Source organism: Schistocerca serialis, chromosome 2, assembly GCF_023864345.2.
Source record: "Schistocerca serialis cubense isolate TAMUIC-IGC-003099 chromosome 2, iqSchSeri2.2, whole genome shotgun sequence".
Taxonomy (NCBI): Eukaryota; Metazoa; Arthropoda; class Insecta; order Orthoptera; family Acrididae; genus Schistocerca; species Schistocerca serialis.
The window spans coordinates 622,475,899-622,496,564 of record NC_064639.1 but is presented as its reverse complement, the minus strand read 5'-3'; the positions used below and the strand labels follow the sequence as shown (position 1 = coordinate 622,496,564).

The following is a 20,666-nucleotide window of genomic DNA, read 5'->3' as shown; positions in this document are numbered from 1 at the left end:
AAAAACCTCACTTCGGTATCTTGAACTTATATGACGACTGTCATGGTCACATAATGCCCAATGCACGCTGACTGAACTGGAAATCTCACATGCGACCATCCATTAGATATAAAAATCAGTATGTGAAAACAAAATTAGATACCATTCTGCACTCCATTTTAAATAAAATTTCAATATTCTACCTAAGTTTCATATACTGCTATGTATGAGCTAAAATGAAGTTTATGCAATGTGTTTTTACCTCAGCATTTTGTTTGCTTAATTTGACGGAGCACAATAACTAGGACGAATAGCGAAAAAGAAACTTACTCCTTTGTCATGCAAAGATATCAGACTGTAATATGAGCATAAATCAAATTTTTTTGGTAAGTAGTTTACTAAAATCGATGATAAGCATTTCATAGTGGCTGGAACACCGTATCTCATCAGAGGTAGCAGCACTTTTCTATCACTACAGCCACAACAAAGCCGGGCTCAACATGGACCATAGCTGTAGCAGCAAAAGGGTTAACTTCATGGGTATATCTGTTACCATTAAGGGAGAGGGGAAAATAGTCTAACCTCTGAATATAATTTATTTCAATCCAGGACACAACTGTCTAAAACATTCTCATCTTAAAGGTGGACACACACACACACACACACACACACACACACACACACACACACCACTGTTGCAGGAATGAGTGAGGAAGTGGTGGGTGACTAGGTGAAGTGAATAAATAAAAGGGAAGAGAAATGGACAGGGGTGCAATTCCACCCTTCAGCTTTCAGTGAGAGGTCTGAAATAAGATACGAAACTCAAAACTTTATCAAAGTTTTCCACCTTTATTACAATTGTGTACACATTCCATACAGAAATTATGCCCAATTAGTAGAGCCTCCCCACTCAGCAGCTCCAGCAGTAGGGGCTGCTGCTGCCTGCGGTGCCCAGTCTTCAGGAACCTGGAAAGATATGCATCTCACAGTGATTCTGGAAAATATAAAATCTTATTTCCTTCGGCCATTGAAAAATAGAAAAACCTATTCCCAAATTTCAAGACCATCATGTAAGTCAACTGAAATGCAAATTAAACCTGTACCAAGAATAAAACAGATAAACTAGGCAACAATCTTTTTACTGGACATTTCACAGTGCCCATTTAATAAATGAAGTCACATGATTTGCAAGTAGAAATATTTACAGGTCCTGTTGCTTATGATTATTCAGAATATAATTTTCCTATGGCCAAAAATGGAATGAAAACTTTTGCTGGAAAACACACAGCAATCAGCTACTTCTCAAGGTGTTCAGGTGCATTTGTCAGGGTGCGAGATCAACTCAAGTACTTCAACTGTTGCCTGGGGCTATTCCTAAGGGGGGAGCACAAACACATCAAGAATTTCTTAAGCATCAAAGCCTTATTTGCATTGCTAAATTAAATGTCACAAACACTTTCATAAGTCAGAGCTCCTGGTGTGTTTAGAAATTAGCCTGTTCATATAGATGCTTAGGCAGCACAATACAAAGTTTTCTCACAAATCCCATCCCTAACTGCAGCTTGGGCATTACAGGTGTCTGCATTTTTTGGAACTGTGAAAACACACAGACAAAAATTGTCAGGTGCATATAAAATGTGGAAATACATAAAACAAAGGTAAGGCACAAGCAACAGAAAACAATATTTACACCAGCTTTCGAGCTCTAGCTCTTTCTCCAATAGTCACCCATCTCAGTCAGCTATAAGTGAGTAGTTTCCTTTCATTTTAATATTCTTCCATCCAGGAATTTCCATAATTAAACACTGAAATAATTTGGGCTACAATAAACAGTATATAGGAGGCTTGATTAAAAACAATTTAACTTAATTCCTCAATAAAAATATGTTGGCTGCTGAACTGTGTGTGCAAAACACTCATTCATTAATCAGTATTTCAAATCTGTTTCAATTTCCAGAATTGTTCACAATTGCAGGAAATTAAGGTTAAGGTCTGCAATCATAAAAGGCTGGTTCTCTGTAATGTGGTGCTGAACTTGCTTCATAGCAGAAATCAGTCATCAATAGAGTCTCTCACCCATACTGCTCTTGTCTACAGATATTTTGATTATCTTCAAAAAACTGCCTGGAATATCTATCTTTAACTTATGTACATTCATCTAATTCTTTACAAATTGCTGAAAGAACAAGTTAAAGACTTTAATGCAAAAAGATATCAAGCATGGTTTCACTAGTGCAAATGAATGTTCAGTATCCTGAATCTGCACCTGTGGATATTCAATTTTTCAACATCCAGTTCCTGATGAAAACTTGTTTTCAGTTACTAATCTCACAATAATTTTATTGATATCAAGGAAAAGACAAACTGCCTATTGGCTTCTGTCTCGGGTTCTTCGGCCGACATTCATCTAATGATTTTTTTGACGTTTCGCCAGCATGACTGGCTGGCAATGTCAAAGCTTCATCCTCCATTGCCGGTGGTGAACTGGAGCTGAGCTCGCGGCCGCAGACTATATGTACCTGGCGCGCCAACGTCCGAGGGCTTCTCTGCGGTCATTTCCGGTGCGGTTCTCCTCTTGCTACCTGCGACGGTCATTCGCTGTAGTACGGGAAGCCAGGATCCGTTTACCTTAAGGCTTTCCTCTTTCTTGTTCAAATTGTTCACATGTTTTTGTATTTCTACAGCTTCTCTAAACAAGCGCGTGTGATAGTGCTTCTCTACAGCCAGAACTTCCGTGTCGACGAATTTTATTACATGGTCGGTCTCATTCAGTGCGTGCTCTGCCATGGCCGATTTCTCCACCTGCCCCAACCTGCAATGTCGCTTATGCTCTTTGATCCTGGTGTTAATGGATCGTCCAGTCATTCCGACAAACTTTTCCGCATGTGCATGGTTTTGTTTTGTTTTGTTTTTTTTGGTGGGGTTTAAGCGCGCTCAACTACTGAGGTCATTAGCGCCCAGTCACTTATTAGAGCACATGGAATCTAGTAAAACTCAAGGGGAGGGGGGGACACCAGAAAGGCTTGACAAAGATGCAGATAAAATCAGTAAAATTGTTAGATGTCTTCGGACAAGCCAGTCAAAGTTATAAAACGCAGAACACGAGCAGCTGCTCGAGCGTCATCAGCTAAAATATCCAGTAAAGTAGATGGCAGGGACAGGACAACACGAGATTGACTAAAGCGGGGACACGACAATAAAACATGGCGCACTGTTAATGCCTGACCACAAGGGCACTGCGGGACTGGGTCACCGGAGAGCAGGTAGCGGTGGCTAAACCGGCAATGCCCAATCCGCAACCTGGTCAGAAGGACCTCATCTCGCCGAGATGGTCAGGAGGAGGTTGTCCAAGCAGTTGGGAGCGGTTTTACTGCCCGGAGCTTGTTTCCTTGGAGGGATGACCAAGCATCCCACCACAACGACACTAGCCTCTTACATACATCCCCACGAACGTCAGATGACTGGACACAATGGGAGGCTGGCCGAGGCAGGAGGACTGCAGCCTTGGCTGCAGCATCCGCAGCCTCATTCCCAGGCACTCCTACATGTCCGGGAACCCACAGAAAGCTGACAGGAGAACCATTATCAGCGAAAGAAAGGAGGGACCGCTGTATCCGTTGAATCAAGGGATGGACCGGATAGGGAGCTCCAAGGCTCTGAAGAGCACTGAGTGAGTCAGAGCAGAGTACATACGATGAATGGCGGTGGCGGCGGGCATACTGAACAGCCTGATGGAGAGCAAAAAGCTCGGCCGTAAAGCTGGAACATTGGTCGAGGAGCCGGTATTTAAAGGTGGCGGCCCCGACGACAAAGGCACAGCCGACACCATCGTCAGTTTTGGAGCCATCAGTGTAAATAAGGGTGTGACCGGCAAGTCGAGCACGAAGTTCGACAAACCGTGAGCAATACACTGCAGCCCGGAGTACCCTCCTTCGGGAGTGAGCTGAGGTCGAGATAAATATGAACCGGAGCCTGGAGCCAAGGTGGTGTCGGGCTCTCACCCTCTCTGAAGGTGGTAGGGAGGGCAAAATCCAATTGTCGAAGCAGGCGACGGAAGAGGACTCCGGGGGGCAGCAGGGCAGACACATACAACCCGTACTGACGGTCGAGAGAATCAGCGAAGAACGACTGGTAAGAGGGGTGGTTGGGCATAGACAACAGCCGGCAGGCATACCGACACAGCAGTACGTCGCGCCGGTAGGTCAATGGTAATTCGGCAGCTTCAGCATAAAGACTCTCGACAGGACTAGTGTAGAAGGCTCCGGTCGCAAGATGTAACCCCCAATGGTGGATGGAGTTGAGACGGCGTAAGAGGGATGGCCGAGCAGATGAAGCTCCCATAATCCAGCTTCGATCGGACTATGGACCGATACAAGCGAAGCAGGACAGTGCGATCCGCTCCCCAAGATGAACCACTAAGAACTCTTTTGAGGACATTAAGGGAACGTGTAAAACGGGCCGCCAAATAAGAGACACGCGGAGACCAACACAGTTTCCTGTCCAACGTCAGCCCTAGAAACTTAGTTGTTTCCACGAATGGGAGAACAACGGGACCCAGATGTAAGGATGGCGGAAGGAACGCTTTATATCGCCAAAAGTTGATACAAACCGTCTTCTCTTCAGAGAACCGGAAGCCATTTGCCACGCTCCATGAGTATAGGCTGTCTAGACAACACTGAAGGCAGCGCTCCAGGAGGCATGTTCTCTGGGCACTGCAGTAGATCGCGAAGTCATCGACAAAGAGAGAGCCTGAGACATTAGGTGGAATGCATTCCATAATTGGATTGATCGCGATGGCAAAAAGGGCTACGCTCAAGTCGGAGCCCTGAGGCACTCCATTTTCCTGGAGGAAGACGTCGGACAATACGGAACCCACACGTACCCTAAACTTTCGATCCGTTAAAAAAGGAATCGATAAAAAGGCGCAGGCGACCGCGTAGGCCCCACCTGTGCATAGTGCGGAGGATACCTCCTCTCCAGCAGGTATCATAAGCCTTCTCCAAATCGAAGAACACGGCTACCGTTTGGCACCTTCGCAAAAAGTTGTTCATGATGAATGTCGACAAGGTCACAAGGTGATCAACAGCGGAGCGGCGGCGACGAAAGCCGCATTGGACATTGGTAAGTAGCCGTCGAGATTCAAGAATCCAAACTAATCGAGCATGAACCATGCGCTCCATCACCTTACAGACACAGCTTGTAAGAGAAATGGGGCGGTAACTAGAAGGAAGGTGTCTATCCTTCTCGGGTTTGGGTATAGGAACAACGACGGCGTCACGCCAACACATGGGGACCTGACTTTCGGTCCAGAAGCGATTGTAGGTACGAAGAAGGAAGCTTTTGCCCGCCGGAGAAAGGTGTGCCAGCATCTGAACGTGAATGGCATCTGGCCCCGGAGCAGAGGACCGGGACAGTGCAAGCGCTCGTTCGAGTTCCCGCATAGTAAAGGGGGCATTATAAGTTTCCAGATTCAGCGAGTGGAAGGAAGGTCGCCGAGCCTCTTCTGCCTCTTTCCTGGGTGGGAAGGCAGGGTGGTAATGGGCGGAGCTTGAAACCTCCGCGAAAAACCGGCCGAAGGCGTTGGAGACAGCCACAGGATCAACGAGGACCTCATTACCGGAGGTCAGGCCAGGTACCGAGGAGTGGGCCTTAATGCCCGACAGCCGGCGCAGGCCACCCCATACGACAGAAGAGGGAGTAAAACTGTTAAAGGAGCTGGTGAAAGAGGCCCAACAAGCTTTTTTTATGTCTTTGATGACTCTACGGCATTGCGCTCGGAGTCGTTTGTAGCCAATACAATTCGCCAACGTAGGATGGCGGCGAAAGTTGCGTAAAGCACGTCGTCGAGCACGGATAGCGTCTCTACAAGCCTCGTTCCACCAGGGGACGGAAACGCGATGTGAAGAAGAGGTAGTAAGAGGAATGGAACGTTCGGCAGCATTGATGATAACAGCCGTGAGGTATTCGACCTGACTGTCATAACAGAGAAAATCGTGGTCCGGAATAGTCGCCAGGGAGGAGTAAAGTGCCCAGTCAGCTTTCGGTATGTTCCAGCTCGAAGGACGTGGGGATGGGGTGTGGTGCAGGAGACGAACGACACAGGGAAGTGGTCGCTCGAATAGGTGTCAGAAAGGACATATCACTCGAACCGACGGGCAAGAGTGGTAGAACAGATCGAGAGGTCCAAGTGGGAGTAGGTATGAGTAGAGTCCGAGAGGAAAGTCGGGGCGCCAGTATTGAGGCAGACAAGATTGAGATGGTTGAAGACATCCGCCAAGAGGGAGCCTCTCTGACAGGATGCAGGAGAGCCCCAAAGGGGATGATGGGCGTTGAAGTCGCCAAACAATAAAAACGGCGGAGGAAGCTGAACAATCAGGTGCATCATGTCAGCCCGACTAACTGCGGATGACGATGTAGTGTAGATGGTACAAACTGAAAAAGTAAAGGCAGAAAGAGTAATACGGACAGCTATTGCTTGGAGTGGGGTGGTCAATGGGATGGGATTGTAATAGACATCGTCCCGAATGAGCAACATGACCCCACCATGAGCTGGGATACCGTCCACAGGGGTGAGATCATAGCGCTCCGAGGTATAGTGGGTAAAGGCAGTACGGTCAGTCGGGCGCAACTTGGTTTCCTGGAGACCAAGGACGAGCGGACAGTGCAGGCGGAGGAGCAGTTGTAATTCCTCCCGATTAGATCGAATACCTCTTATGTTCCAATGTAACAAGGCCATCGCTAGTCAAAAAAGAAGGGGAACGAGACGGGGGAAGAGCTGGTCACCTCGACGGCCGCGGAGGGCCAGGTTTCGAGGGAACAACGCTACAACTGGCGGGAGGCGGATCCTGTTCCATCGAGTCGTAGCCAGCTGCGGCCGCTGTCCCTGGTTGTGTAGGAGGGGCAGCATCATTTGCCGACGAGAGGCCAGCTGAGCGCCTGGCAGCAGAGCGTCCCGGCGAAACTGAGGACGGCCGGGAGCAGCGACTCACGGATGGAGCGTCAGACGAAACGCGCTGGGGTGGAGAGGGGGATAGAGACTTCTTCTTGGAGGCCTTCTTGGAAGTCCGAGGAGGCACAGGGATGGTGGGCTGGACCCGAAGAAGGTCCTCATGCGTGGGGTCCGTTTTGGAACGCCGGACCTCGGAAGCTGGGGTCCGGAACATTTCCCCGATGCGATGGATGCCTGAGAAGAGGATCGCTTCTCAGGCGGGAGGGGGGGGGGGGGGGGGGGGGGGGGGGGGGGGGGGGCGGGGGGGGGCGGGGTGGGGGGTGGGGGGGGGGGGGATTGGGGGGGGTGATTTGAAAGGGAGGGAATTGGGAGGCGGAGGCAGAGACCCTGGATGGGGGGAGGAGGCGGAGGGGGGACAGGATAGGGGTGAGGATACCGCGGAAGGAGTGGACACAACTGAGGCAAACGAAGTGGGCAACGGCACGGGATGGAGGCGGTCATACTTCTTCCTGGCCTCAGAATAAGAGAGACGATCCAAAGTTTTGAGTTCTTGTATCTTCGTCTCCTTCTGATATGCAGGGCAGTCTGAGGATCTAGGCGAGTGGATGCCAGGACAATTAACGCACCGAGGTGGTGGGTTGCATGTATGTTCCTCACGAAGAGGACGTCCACAATCGCCACAAAGGGGCTCAGCCTCACACCGTGACGACATGTGCCCAAAGCGCAAACACCGAAAACAGCACATAGGAGGCGGGACGTAAGGTCACACGTCGCACATCACCTTTACCTTCTCCGGGAGAACGTCCCCCTCAAAGGCGAGGATAATGACCACGGTGTCGATGCGACGGTCTTTGGGGCCGCACTGGACGAAATGCATGCCGCGGCGCTCCAGGTTTGCCCTGAGCTCCTCATCAGATTGCAGCAGGAGGTCCCGATGAAAAATAACCCCCTGCGTCCTATTTAGTGCCAGATGCAGGACAATGGACACTGGGATATCCCCTAGGCAGTCACACGCCTGGAGTGCCGCCGACTGTGTGGCGGAGGTGGTCTTTATAAGAACGGACCCCGAACGCATCTTACTGAGAGCCTCGATTTCCCTGAAGATGTCCTCAATGTGCTGAACAAAGAACATGGACTTGGAGGTGGCTAACGTCCCCCATCGGTTCGAGAACAGACCAAATAGCGGGGGAAGTACTTCGCCCCAAGCCGGCGGGCCTGTCCCTCCTCCCAGGGAGTGGCCAAGGGGGAAAGGGCAGGAGAACTAGAACCAGAGACAGTACCTTTCCTTTTGGAAGACTCGGCCGCAGAGCGACCTGATACGTGTTGACGTTTCATCTGCGAAACGTCCGCCCCGATACCACCCACTCCGACCAGGGGCTCTCCCCACAGGCGCCACCCAGCCTCAGCAAGGGCCACCTGGCAGGATGACCGTTGCCGGGAGTCCTGATGCCCCAAGGAGACGGGCATCTACTCCTTGGCCGACGTGGGGAGGGTGCAGCTCACGTATCGGCAGTACGATCCCCGTGTTGTCAGGGGGCTACAACCTAGAGGGTACATGACGACCCCACCACAACTGCCTGGCTACCGTGCTGGATTTCTGGTGCCATGGAAAGTCCATCATGATCGTAGGTGCAGATGGGGACGCACTATGGGCGTAACTTGTACAACCCATCAGGCGTTTAGGCCCAATTTGAGGAACAGTGGGTATGGTTACAACGCCGGTACAATGCTGAGTGCCAAGGTCTTAGTGCACTGAGGACCAGTGGTACACCACATAAGGCGTCCTTCCCCAAAATGCTCGTACTTCTGTAGAATTTTGAAAAATGGAGGTCAAACCACAAGCGGGACCATCACATGGAAGGCCGAAACGGTTGAAACTCCTTTTAGTCGCCTCTTACGACAGGCAGGAATACCTCGGGCCTATTCTTACCCCGGACCCGCAGGGGGGATGTGCATGGTATACGGTATATTCCCAACATTGCAAGTGGGTCTCTTTTCCTCCTTCGCCGATCTAAGACACTCTTTGATCTTCCTTGTCGGTTTGAAAATCGTCTTTACGCCATGTTTGCGCAATATACGGCCGATTCTGTCAGTCACTCTCGGAATGTAGGGCAGAAAGGCCGTACCCGACATTTCTTTTTCTGGTTCCTTACTTCGCTGAATGTTTGGCTCTGTTACACTTCTAATGTAATTTGTGGAGTACCCATTGCTCCTCAGAACAGTTTCCAGGTATTGCATTTCTCGTTTGAGGTGTTGCGGCTCACATATTCGTCCTGCTCTCGTTACGAGCATACTAATCATGCCTCTTTTCTGGCTCGGGTGGTGGTTTGACAGTTTGTGCAGGTATCGGTCTGTGTGTGTCGATTTTCGATACACGCTGTGTCCCAGGTTTTCGCCGTCCCTTGTGACCAGCACATCTACAAATGGCAGTTTCTTGTCTTTTTCTACTTCCATGGTAAATGTTATGTTGGCATGGAAGCTGTTCAAGTGCCTTAGGAAGTCACCGAGCTGTTCTTCACCATGGCTCCACACCACGAAAGTATCATCGACGTACCTGTACCACACCTTAGGTTTGCAAGTCGCCGAGTCCAGTGCCTGTGCTTCGAATTGTTCCATGAAGAAGTTGGCCACCACTGGACTGAGAGGACTACCCATGGCCACGCCTTCCAGCTGTTCGTAGAAATCACCATTCCACATGAAATAGCTCGTGGTGAGACATGCATGGAAGAGCTTTTTGATGTCTTGCGGGAACATGGAACCGATGTGCTCCAGAGCGTCACTGAGTGGCACTTTCGTAAATAACAAAACAACATCAAAGCTGACCAGTATGTCATTTGGTGCAAGTTTCAGTTCCTTCAGCTTCTCAATGAAATGTCCTGAGTCCTTAATGTATGTGTCGGTCTTCCCCATGTGTGGCTGGAGCAGAGAGGCCAAGTGTTTTGCCAGTTTATACATTGGTGAGCCAGGAGCACTAACGATCGGTCTCAGTGGAACGTTGTTCTTGTGGATCTTGGGTAATCCACACAGTCGAGGTGGTAGGGCTTCTGTGTTGCGCAGGTTTCTCTGTATGTCCACTGGCAGAGAAGTCGTCTTGATTAATCGATTCGTATTACGAGTGATACGCTGCGTCGGATCTGCACTTAGTTTTCGGTACGTCGTCGGATCTAATAGGTCTCGGATCTTTTGCTCATAATCTTCGGTCTTCATTACGACGGTCGCATTCCCCTTATCAGCAGGCAGTACCAATATACTCTTGTCAGCGTTGAGATTCTTAATGGCTTGTACCTCTTCTTTCTTCAGGTTGCAAGCTGGTGGTAAGAGCCTGATCATTCCTTTACATTTTTCTTACTCATAGTTTCAACTGTCACTATGGATAAAATTAACTTAATCTCTTTTTTGGCGTAGAAAATTGTGTGTTCAGTGCCCCACACCTTGTAGTTACTTATCAGTAACTTATTTGTACCATCAACTACTATGAAAAATCTTCATTATTGTTAGCACTTTCGAGGGCCGCAATCATCAAGCAAAATTTCTTAATAACAGTATCTGTGTGAATTCACCTATTCAATACCAATCAATAAGTTTTGAATGTATCTACATACAACAAGATTTGTTCAGCAGTATCACTGTATTGCCAGGTATGAGGAATTTTACCTGTGATGCCCAATCTTCACTGGCAGGAAATGCAGCTGGTGCTGGAGCACCTGGAACAGCTGGTGCCACAGGAACATCTTCACTCCAGGTAGTGGCAGCAGCAGCTGCTGCTTCTGGAGCAACTGGTTCCTGAGCCCAACTATCTGCAGTGGCAGCAGCAGTGAAGTCTGGAATCTCTGGCTTCGCAGGGACCAGCATTTCCTTAATTACCTCCTCTTTCTCAGCCTGAAATTAAGATGAACTCAGAGCCTTATTTTTACTGGAAAACCTAACATCAAATCAGATAATTACACTAACAAACAAAGCGTAAGGGATAGCATTTTTATAATAATGGCAACAACTTGTCAGTGCACAGATCTATTTTAACTGCTTATTAGTTCCCCAAGGATACCAATGTGCTATTAGCAAAAACATGTGAACTCACTATACTACGGGCATATTGACAAAGGAATCTATCAAAGTTGTGCCGACATTAAATATCTAGTTGTTATCAGCCTGCAGTTCATACTTTACTGAAAACATTGCAATGTTGCAGTGAAGATATTATATACCACAGAAATTATGTGACTGCAAATTCACCTCAATATTTCACATGGACATGTTAAGGCATGCACTGGACAGGGTGGAGAGAATTCATTAGCTGTATAAGCAACAGAAGCTGCACCCCCGCTGCCCCGAATGTCACAGTTGCAAACACCAACTGTGTTGGTGTAATTATGGAGGTGCAGGGAAAGGTTATCATAGAGGTTTTTATCAGACAGCATGAAGTAATTTGCTCACTCTTATGATACATCAGGATGACTATGGGCAACTGACATGACATCCAATGTTATCAACACTTTTCAGATATACATGAGTTGTTGAGTTCACCTTCAGGTTACCTAGCAGGGTCAGTCAAGAGCACAAAAGTACATTTTTTTCTGTCTTATTTTGACGTTTTAGTCAGAAGATGTACTTAATGACACTCTTTACTGTCAGATACATAGCTACCTCATGTCTCTTGTGTTGGCTATGTAACTAAGCAAATAAAATGAAAACAATATTTCTATTGAATGGGGTCTCTGTTGACCACACACGATAGAGTTTACAAAAATTTCTTTTTCAAGATATGATTTATCTTTCTTACACTGGCAATAATGATGCAACTAATAAAGATTTCAGTATGCTCATTGTTTGGAGCATGAATAGTCATTGTTTTGTCTCACTTCATTTCGTGTATTATTTGGACTTGATTTAACAGGTTACAAGTACTGTGTGTTAGTGACAGAAAATGACAGGTACTGTGACGTGATTTAAACAACCCAGAATACCTTAGTGGAGTAATCTCCATTATAGAAAATGGTGACATTGAGGAAATAAATATTGACAATGGATCAGAATCAGCAGAAAATGAGACTGTGTTAGAGGCAAGAGAAAAAAAAATAGCACATGAAATAGAAAACAGTGTTGTTGAAGATGATGGTAATGATTATAGCAAGAAACCATATATAAAAAAATTATGTAACTAAAAATGGAATATCTTGGTCTAAAAATTCCACCAAAAGCTACGTGTCTAACTGTTTATGGTGTTCTTTTAAGTGCTTCCAGGATTTACAGTAGATCTAGTGGAACCGGATCAGTAAGTGATGCTTTCAAGTTGTTCTTTCATGACAGTATTTTAGAAATCCTTGTGAAATGTACCTCTGCCACATACCTCATGGTAGTTTGCAGAGTATTGATGTAGATAAAAAGGCACAGGCATATTATGAGGAGTGGGATGCTACATACCTAGAAAACCAGAAACCAAGGTTGGCAACAGATGTAGATGACGAGTACTCGTGTGCACTGAAAGCTAAACACGGGAGTCTGTAGCATTATTGTTAACTGCAGATCCTACGTACAAGAGAGATTTTCCTGCTTCAATGTCTATTCCAACAATTACCTACATTCATCAGATCTGATGACACTACAAGAAACTAAAGGTTTTGGTGGATTTCTAGACCAAGATATTCCATTTTTAGTTACATAATTTTTGTATATATTTGGTGTGTTGTTATGATCATCATCATCATCATCATCATCATCATCATCATCATCATCATCATGCTATCAGAGATGACTGTACATTGCCAATAACTGTAGGTCTAATTTCAATTCTCATTAACATCTCTTAGTATACAAACAACTTGCTTCCTTCTGGGGGCATTGACCGTTTGTTGTTTATATGAAGTCAAAGCCAGCTACGTGAAAGTATGGGATTTTGATTTATGTAAAATCAAATTATGCTTTGAACTTACAAGGGTATACTGGAAAAGAAAGATTTTCCTAGAGAAAAATCAAGGAAAAAGTGTAGTGCTGGATCCAACTAGCTGGTTACATCATCACCACTGAATCTGTCTGCCTCTTCCACAAGTAATTTAACTTCACACAAGAAATTTGACTACATGGAACAAGAAGGAGTAAATACCTTAAGTTTTGTTGCCTAACCCCATAAAGAAAGCAATGTCACCCATCTTAGTTTTTCATAATGATCTTACATTAGTCCTATGTCACAAAGAATAATCGTTCTCCGATCCTGCTTAGTACCAAGCATTACGACAAAGGTAGGTGACACTGAAAGCTACAAACGAAACCTAATTCTGCAATATATCACCACCAAGGGGGTGGGCTTCAATACAATGAACAAGATGGTCAATGAATACTATGTGAAAAGAACCACATCACTTCACTTTATTACTCAAACTTTCAACACAAAAGTGTTTGAATGCTTATGTATTATGGAAGACACACAATCAGCATCTTCCATCAAGTTCTATGAAATATATTTGTCATTTACTTAAAGCATTCTGTTATATTTTGTACTAATTTCTATTCAAGCTAGAACTCAATTCCATTTTATTCATTGGTCTTATGATTTAACTCCAAGTATTTACACTATTTATTCTGTGTGTCTACAGAGATGTTAACAGCAGCACTTGTTATAAACTGTATGAATGAAAGTCAGTTTATGTGAAATCTCAAGGGATTTGAGTGCAACTGTATGATAGATCTACCCTGAAGGTTTAAATTCAAATGTCCTCTTAACATTACCATAGGTACATATGTCATTCTGTTCAGAAGTTAAAAACTTTTAAATTATAATTATCTCATAAATAACCGAAAATCATAACAGGAGCCCCACTGTATCACAATTATGAATTTCCTATTAATTCTACTTTTATAGATCAAGCTTCAAAATGCTAATCACTGCAAAATCAGAGTGTATTCTGCACTATTTTTTAATATAAATGGTAACTTCAGCTTCCACTTCTCTGAGTAGCTTATGGTCCCTGGAAATCTTAAAATACTAACAAACTTCTTATTCAGCATGGGCAAAGCAAAACAAAATTACAGAACCACTCTTAATAAACAGAGAAATGAGCCACTGCCAATTGTCAAACAACTCTTCTAATCAGCCAGGCAGCCATACTGCATGCACAAATTGAACACCATCTGTCAGATTGCCTGGGATTTCCACACGATCGGCGACCAGCAACCGATCATTGTGATTTGCCCCCCCCCCACTCACTATGAAGTGATCAGTCACCCATGCGACAGATTGCTGTAATACTTCGCTCATGTGTGGAGTCCTTCAAATATGTACAAAGTAGTGACGTAACGCTCATCAAGAGCAGTTTATAGTTGTGAAGTATTTCACAGTCTTTGTCCTAAAGCCTTTGACACAGGTACTTGATTGTGCACTGTGTGCTGTCATCATAAATGGTGCATTTTCTTTGCAACTTAAGTTTCATTTTGGTGTTATTTTTTCGTTCATGTTTTACTGCTGCAATAGTGGTCTAGAATAGAGAATCTGTTCTTACTAGTGAGAATTATGAAAATTTAACTTGAAACTAAAACAACGAAAAATGCCTGGGTGTCCTGAGGCGTATACACCCTGAATAAACTACTAACGCACAGAAGTGCCATGACTGCCAATTACTACCAGAGAAAACATGGAAGTTTCAGCAACACCGATGTCAGTAATAAACATTACCGTGGGGTAAGAACGATGACCAAAACAATGGTGAAAACTTTGGATAAACATGAATGCATTTCACTCTTGCTTACGGAAAGTATGAGGATAGACAAATTTGCTTGATGTTATTGAAATTGGACTGCTGCTGTCTTCTCAAGAGGGGTGTCTTGCTTCATAGGCCTGATAAATATCTGCATCTCATATTTTGAAAAACAAGTGCACAGATTGGACACAGAAGCATGGTCTGGGAAAATCTTTTTGTTCTTCCTTTATTTTATGTTAACATGCAAAAACTAGTTATAAATCCATTTTTGGACATTATGTTTCCCTTACGTTATTTCTTACTTAATGAGGACAGAATATTTCAATAAGAAGAAGCACCTTGGCCCACCACTTCATTCCCACGAATCTGGAAGACCATGATCAACACTTAACTTCAAATAATATTGTCGGATCTAAACTGAATTGAACAAATGTGCAACTAACTTTTTTGTATCTTATGAAATATTGGCATATATTACATATACAAAACATTTTGCACAAAATAATCTAATCACTTTCATACAGCCACTTTAATATACTGTATCCTGTGAAGTGTAGGCTAGGAAATATTTTTTTTTTTTTTAACTACAAAAGCATGCATAAAGATATGAAGAGGAGGAGGAGGTTCTAACAAGTGCATATTTTGCACCTTTTGCCCCATTCCCAAATTCATTAAAGCAGGACTTGTTAGACCTTCTCTCCTTCCCCTGGTCCCTACAGTGGAAACATTTTTTCACCACCAAACCAAAGACCAATGTTGAACCATGACTAACTCAGCTCATTCCTCCATCCAACTGTGATCCACCCCCACTGTCCCGTAATCACTCCCTGTTAACTTTCCAGAATTTCTTAATCTCGATCTTGCCTCAGCATCAGTCCCCAAAATCCCTCAACATGCAGACTAACCTTACACCTACAGAAAGAAACGCAACCCACCACCTAAAAACTTCGACCTTATAACCCTACCAGTGGATTAAGGCTCCACCACCACTGTTTTGAACCGCAGGAATTAGCTGGCATACGGACTCCGCCAGCTGTCAGATACACCTTACCTACAAACCTTGCCATAGTGACCCCACTCCAGAAGACTCTCCAGTCACTACTCAAATCCTTAGGTCCATTCCAGATTCTCTCCCCGGAGTCTATCTCTCTGCTCAACCCTACCACTCCCTGCACTCCTACCTTCTACATGCTTCCTAAAGTCCATAAACCCAACCACCCAGGATGCCACATTGTGACTGGTTACTGTGCCCCCACCGAGTCAATCTCTGTTCTCATAGACCAACACTTTCAACTTATTACCTGGGAACCTACCATCCTACATAGAAGATGCCAACCATTTCCTCCACAATCCCTGTCCCTTTACCACACCGTGCACAGCTCATCACTATTGATGCCATCTCCCTTTACACTATAACATCCCTAATACCCATAGCCTTACCGCTATTGAACACTACCTTTCCCAATGCCCGACAGATTCAAACCAACAACCCCCTTCCTATTCGCCGTGACCAACTATATCCGCAACCACAATTACTTCTCCTTTGAAGGTACTACCTACAAACAAATCCGGGGTACAGCTATGGGCACCTGCATGGCACCATCCTATGCTAACCTATTCATGGGCCATCTAGAGGAATCCTTCCTATACATCCAGAATCCTAAGCCCCTCACCTGGTCCAGATTCACTGATGACATCTTTGCTATCTGGATCAAAGATGAGGACACCCTATCCACATTCCTCCAGAACCTCAACAACTTCTCCTCCATTTGCTTCACCTAGTCCAACTCCACTCACCTTCCTTGAAGATGCTGACAACCTTGAAGATGGCTACATCAGTACCTCCGTCCATATCAAACTTACTAACCACCAGCAATACCTCCACTTTGACAGCAGCCACCCATTCCATACCAAGAAGTCCATTCTTTACAGCCTAGCCACCTGTGATCGTCACATCTGCAGTGACGAGCAGTTCCTCTCGAAATATACCAAGGGTCTCACTGAAGCCTTCACGAACCATAATTATCCTCCCAGCCTTGTACAAAAACAAATATCCCGACCTTATCTTTCCAGCCTCCCACCACCTCACAAACCCCCACTGTGCGGCTACATCCTCCTCTTAACTCAGTAGCACCTAGAACTGGAGCAACTGAATTACATTCTACATCAGGGTTTCGACTACCTCCCATCATGCCTTGAAATGAGAGATGTCCTGCCCACTACCCTTCCCACCTCTCCCACAGTGGTATACCACCAACAATCGAACCTACACAACATACTCGTCCACCCCTAACACAAGCCCTGCACCCAACCCTTTAACCTCATGGCTCATAACCTTGTAATAGACCCAGATTCCAGACCTGTCCCACACATTCTCCCAACACAACCTACTTCAGTCCAGTCACAATCATCATCCATACAATCAACGGCAGGGCTACCTGTGAAACCAGTCATGTGATCTACAACCTAAGCTGCAACAACTGTGCTGCATTCTATATAGATGACAACCAACAAGCTGGCTGTTCGCATAAATGGGCACTGACAAACTGTGGCCAAGAAACAAGTGGACCACCCTGTTGCTGGACACACTGCCAAACACGACATCCTTCAATTCAATGACTGCTTCACAGCCCATGCCATATGAATCATTCCCACTAACACCAGCTTTTCTGAATTGCGCAGGTGGGAACTTTCCCTGCAGTATGTCCTACGTTTCCGTAACCTTCCTGGCCTCAACCTTTGTTAGTCATTGTCCTCTCCCATCTGCCCCTTCTCTGTTCCCATTCCAGCCCTACAAAGCCCTCATTCCACCATTGCGCCCAACCTTTCTTGCTTCTCTCCTTTTCCACTATTCTCATCCCCCCTCCCTACCTGTCTGCTCCCCTCTATCAACCACCTGACTGCACGTAGCTTCCCTACCCTCTTTCCACCTCCTCATTCCTGCACGCTCCCCAACAGCACGTCACTGCCACCCTGCCCCAGCCTCCTCCTTACTCCCATGCAGTCGCCACTTTTCAACACACCCTAGTGCTGCTGCTCGCAGTGTGGCCTCAGTTGCCCGAGACTACAGTTGTATGTGTTGAGTTGCATGAGTGTGTATGTGTCTGTTGTCTAATTTTGACGAAGGTTTCACTAGTCGAAAGCTGTATTTGTGACAGTCTTTTTTATTGTGCCTATCTGAGACTCGGCATCTCTGCTATATGATGATAATATTATGAAAAAGGAAGTTCCTAAGTGCATATTTTTGTATGTCAAAATGGCCCAGCACAGCCAATTGCAATATCCACTACCATGCACGAAGTTTATTTCAAAAACACAGTGGAATGACAAACTTAGTAATTATAAATGAACTAGATCCCAGTATCACTTATAATAAATACCACCAAGTCGTACTTCTGTTTATTTTTCTTATCCAGTATTTTACACCACAATACACTTGTTTTTCCTCCAATGTTTTGTAGATCTTTTTTTCAACACACCTCTACATACTCAAGAATACATACCTCCTCTGGGTCCCTCCAGAAGAACAAGTCAACAACAACATCCCATTTCCCGTCGCGAGGTATGGAACCACGGAATCTCAAAACTTCCCTTGCAAGCAGCCACCACATCAGCCCAATGGAATGTGTGCTCTGTCAACAGAAGACAAAAGGTAACAAGAATAAATCATTCTAATCAAGTTTATATTTCCACTGAAGTCATATGAAAACTGAATACTGCAAGAGAACTGATTCCATATCTTCCTCTATTATTGTCAGGCTACATTATCATACCTAACTTCTACATCCACATGACAACTCTACGATTCACAATTCAAGTGCCAGGCAGAGGGGTCATTAAGCCACTTTCATACAACTTAAGCCACAATTCCACTCACAAACAACACGTGGGAAAAAACACAACACTTAACATCTATCCACGTGAATTCCAATTTATCTTATTTTATCATCATCATCATCTCTCCTTATGTAGGATTAACAAATTACTTTCACATTCAGAAGAGAACGTTGGAGGCTGAAATTTCATTAAAGATCCCACTGCAACAAAAAATGCCTTCGTTTTAATCACTGCCACCCACTACTCGTGCATCACATCCGTGACATTCTCCCCCTAGTTTGCACTAATACGGGTTGCTCTTCTTTGAATTTCTTCAATGTCTCCACCAGCCCTATCTGGAAAGTACTTAGTACCAAACATCAATATTCTACCACAGCACAGACAAGCACAGGCAGCCTCTTTAGTTGATTTGTTACATCTTCTAAGAGTTCTTTCTGTCAATAAAAAGCAGTCCTTTGGCTTGGATTGCCTTACTCAAAGCTTATCCCTGTCCGCAGCTCATGGTAGCATTCCTGCTTCCTGAGCATGGGATCCCGAGTTCGATTCCCGCCGGGGTCAGGGATTTTTACCTGCCCTGAGATGACTGGGTGTTGTGTCGTCTCCATCATCATCAATCCCCATTATGGTCGGAGGAAGACAACGGCAAACTACCTCCACTGGAACATTGCCTTGTACGGCAGTGGGAGTCTCCCACATCGTTCCCCCACTCTGTCAAAAAGCGAGGGACTTATTTCCATTTCCATAGCTTATCCCTAGGTACTAAGTTGAACTATATGCCTTCATACTTACAACAATATAATGAAAATGATAGAGTGCTACTCATCACATAGAGATGAGTTGCAGACAGAAACACCAAAAGACAGGTGTACATGTGAGCCAAAAGGCCTCCTTCTACAGCACACGACCAATCTCTGCCTACTGGTCCGGCCTCAGTGGCCAGAGACAGTGGTCACGTCTGTGCACCAACTGTGCTTGCATCAATGTGTAAATTAGAAGAAAGCCTCTTTGGTCCAAAGCTCCCATGCTCAGTAGTCTTTTTGGTGTGCTTGTTTGTGATCCGACATCTCTATACAGAGAGTGGCAATCAATCCTTTCCAAGAATACTTCTGTTATTCCACGATGGATTTCCCTTTATTGATTCAGCATTTAGACTGGTGTGATTAATCGTATACTGAAATTTAACCAATTTCTTTTAGTACTCATGGATGTTCATTATTTGGGATCAACCAACCACTTTTCACACCATACAGATACTTTATCTAAATAATTTTGCAACTGGTTTTGACCTTCTGATGACTTCTGAAAGATGGTAAAAGCAAACAGAACTGCTCATTTTGCCCCTACATTGTTTATCGGCAAGGAATAGCAGAGGACCTAAAACACTTCACTGGGTAACCCTCGGTATCACGTCTGTTTCAGTCTATGAATTTTCTTAAGTTGCTACGAACAGTGACCTCTCTGACAGGAAATCACAAATGCCGTCACACAAGCACACAACTGCTACATACTCCATAGGCAAGTAATTTGATTCAGGGTGTATACAGGGACAAGGAAAAAAAATTCCCGGGTTATTCCCGGATATCCCGTTTAAAAAATATGCTTTTTCCCAGGCGAAAATACACTATTTCTGTGCTAAGTGACAGTAGGTTTTCCATAGATTTTCCCTCGGAACTGTAAAACTTATCAATCCTTTGAATGGTTAAACGTTTTAGACAATCACGTAGAATTTTCCGGAAGAGAAAGACGGGGCAGAGAAGTTTTGGAGAGACTTTTAATAAAGAAAAGGAGAGAAGTTTTGGAAAGACCTTTGATTTGCAGCAACATATACGCTGCATATTTTTGTATTACGAAAGTATAAATTCGAATTGCACCAAACACAGCGCGTTAGTTTCCGGAGCGTTGAAACCGAGGTTGCGATGTCCTTTTGTAAGCGAGTCATATCTCAAGCCTCAAGATCTCGCCAGCTGATGACAGCAGCTATTCAGAGCATAGGACACGTGTTACAGTCAGCCAATAGCAAGATCACTGGTTACATAGCGCGAACACGCAAGAGGCGAAGTAAACGGTTTACATTAATGTACACAGTACCATATATCTACAACAAGAGCTAAGCTTTTACATATAATATTCGTCTCTAAGATTAACACGCTACAACAGAAGCTAAGCTTTCACATGTAATACTGATCTTTTTTTGCGTGTGTGATACTTTA

General features: G+C 45.0%; 1 protein-coding gene across 1 annotated transcript in view; it reads right to left on the bottom strand.

Moving 5' to 3' along the window:
- Positions 1-808: 808 nt before the first annotated feature.
- Positions 809-20,666, bottom strand: part of LOC126457680 (40S ribosomal protein SA) — a 30,584-nt gene continuing 10,726 nt past the window's right edge. The window contains exons 5-7 of the mRNA XM_050094184.1: positions 18,123-18,251; positions 10,583-10,807; positions 809-945 (exon numbers count right to left, since the gene is read on the bottom strand). Of these exons, the coding sequence (XP_049950141.1) occupies positions 862-945; positions 10,583-10,807; positions 18,123-18,251 (438 nt within the window). The 3' untranslated portion in view covers positions 809-861. The remainder of the gene's footprint in view (positions 946-10,582; positions 10,808-18,122; positions 18,252-20,666) is intronic.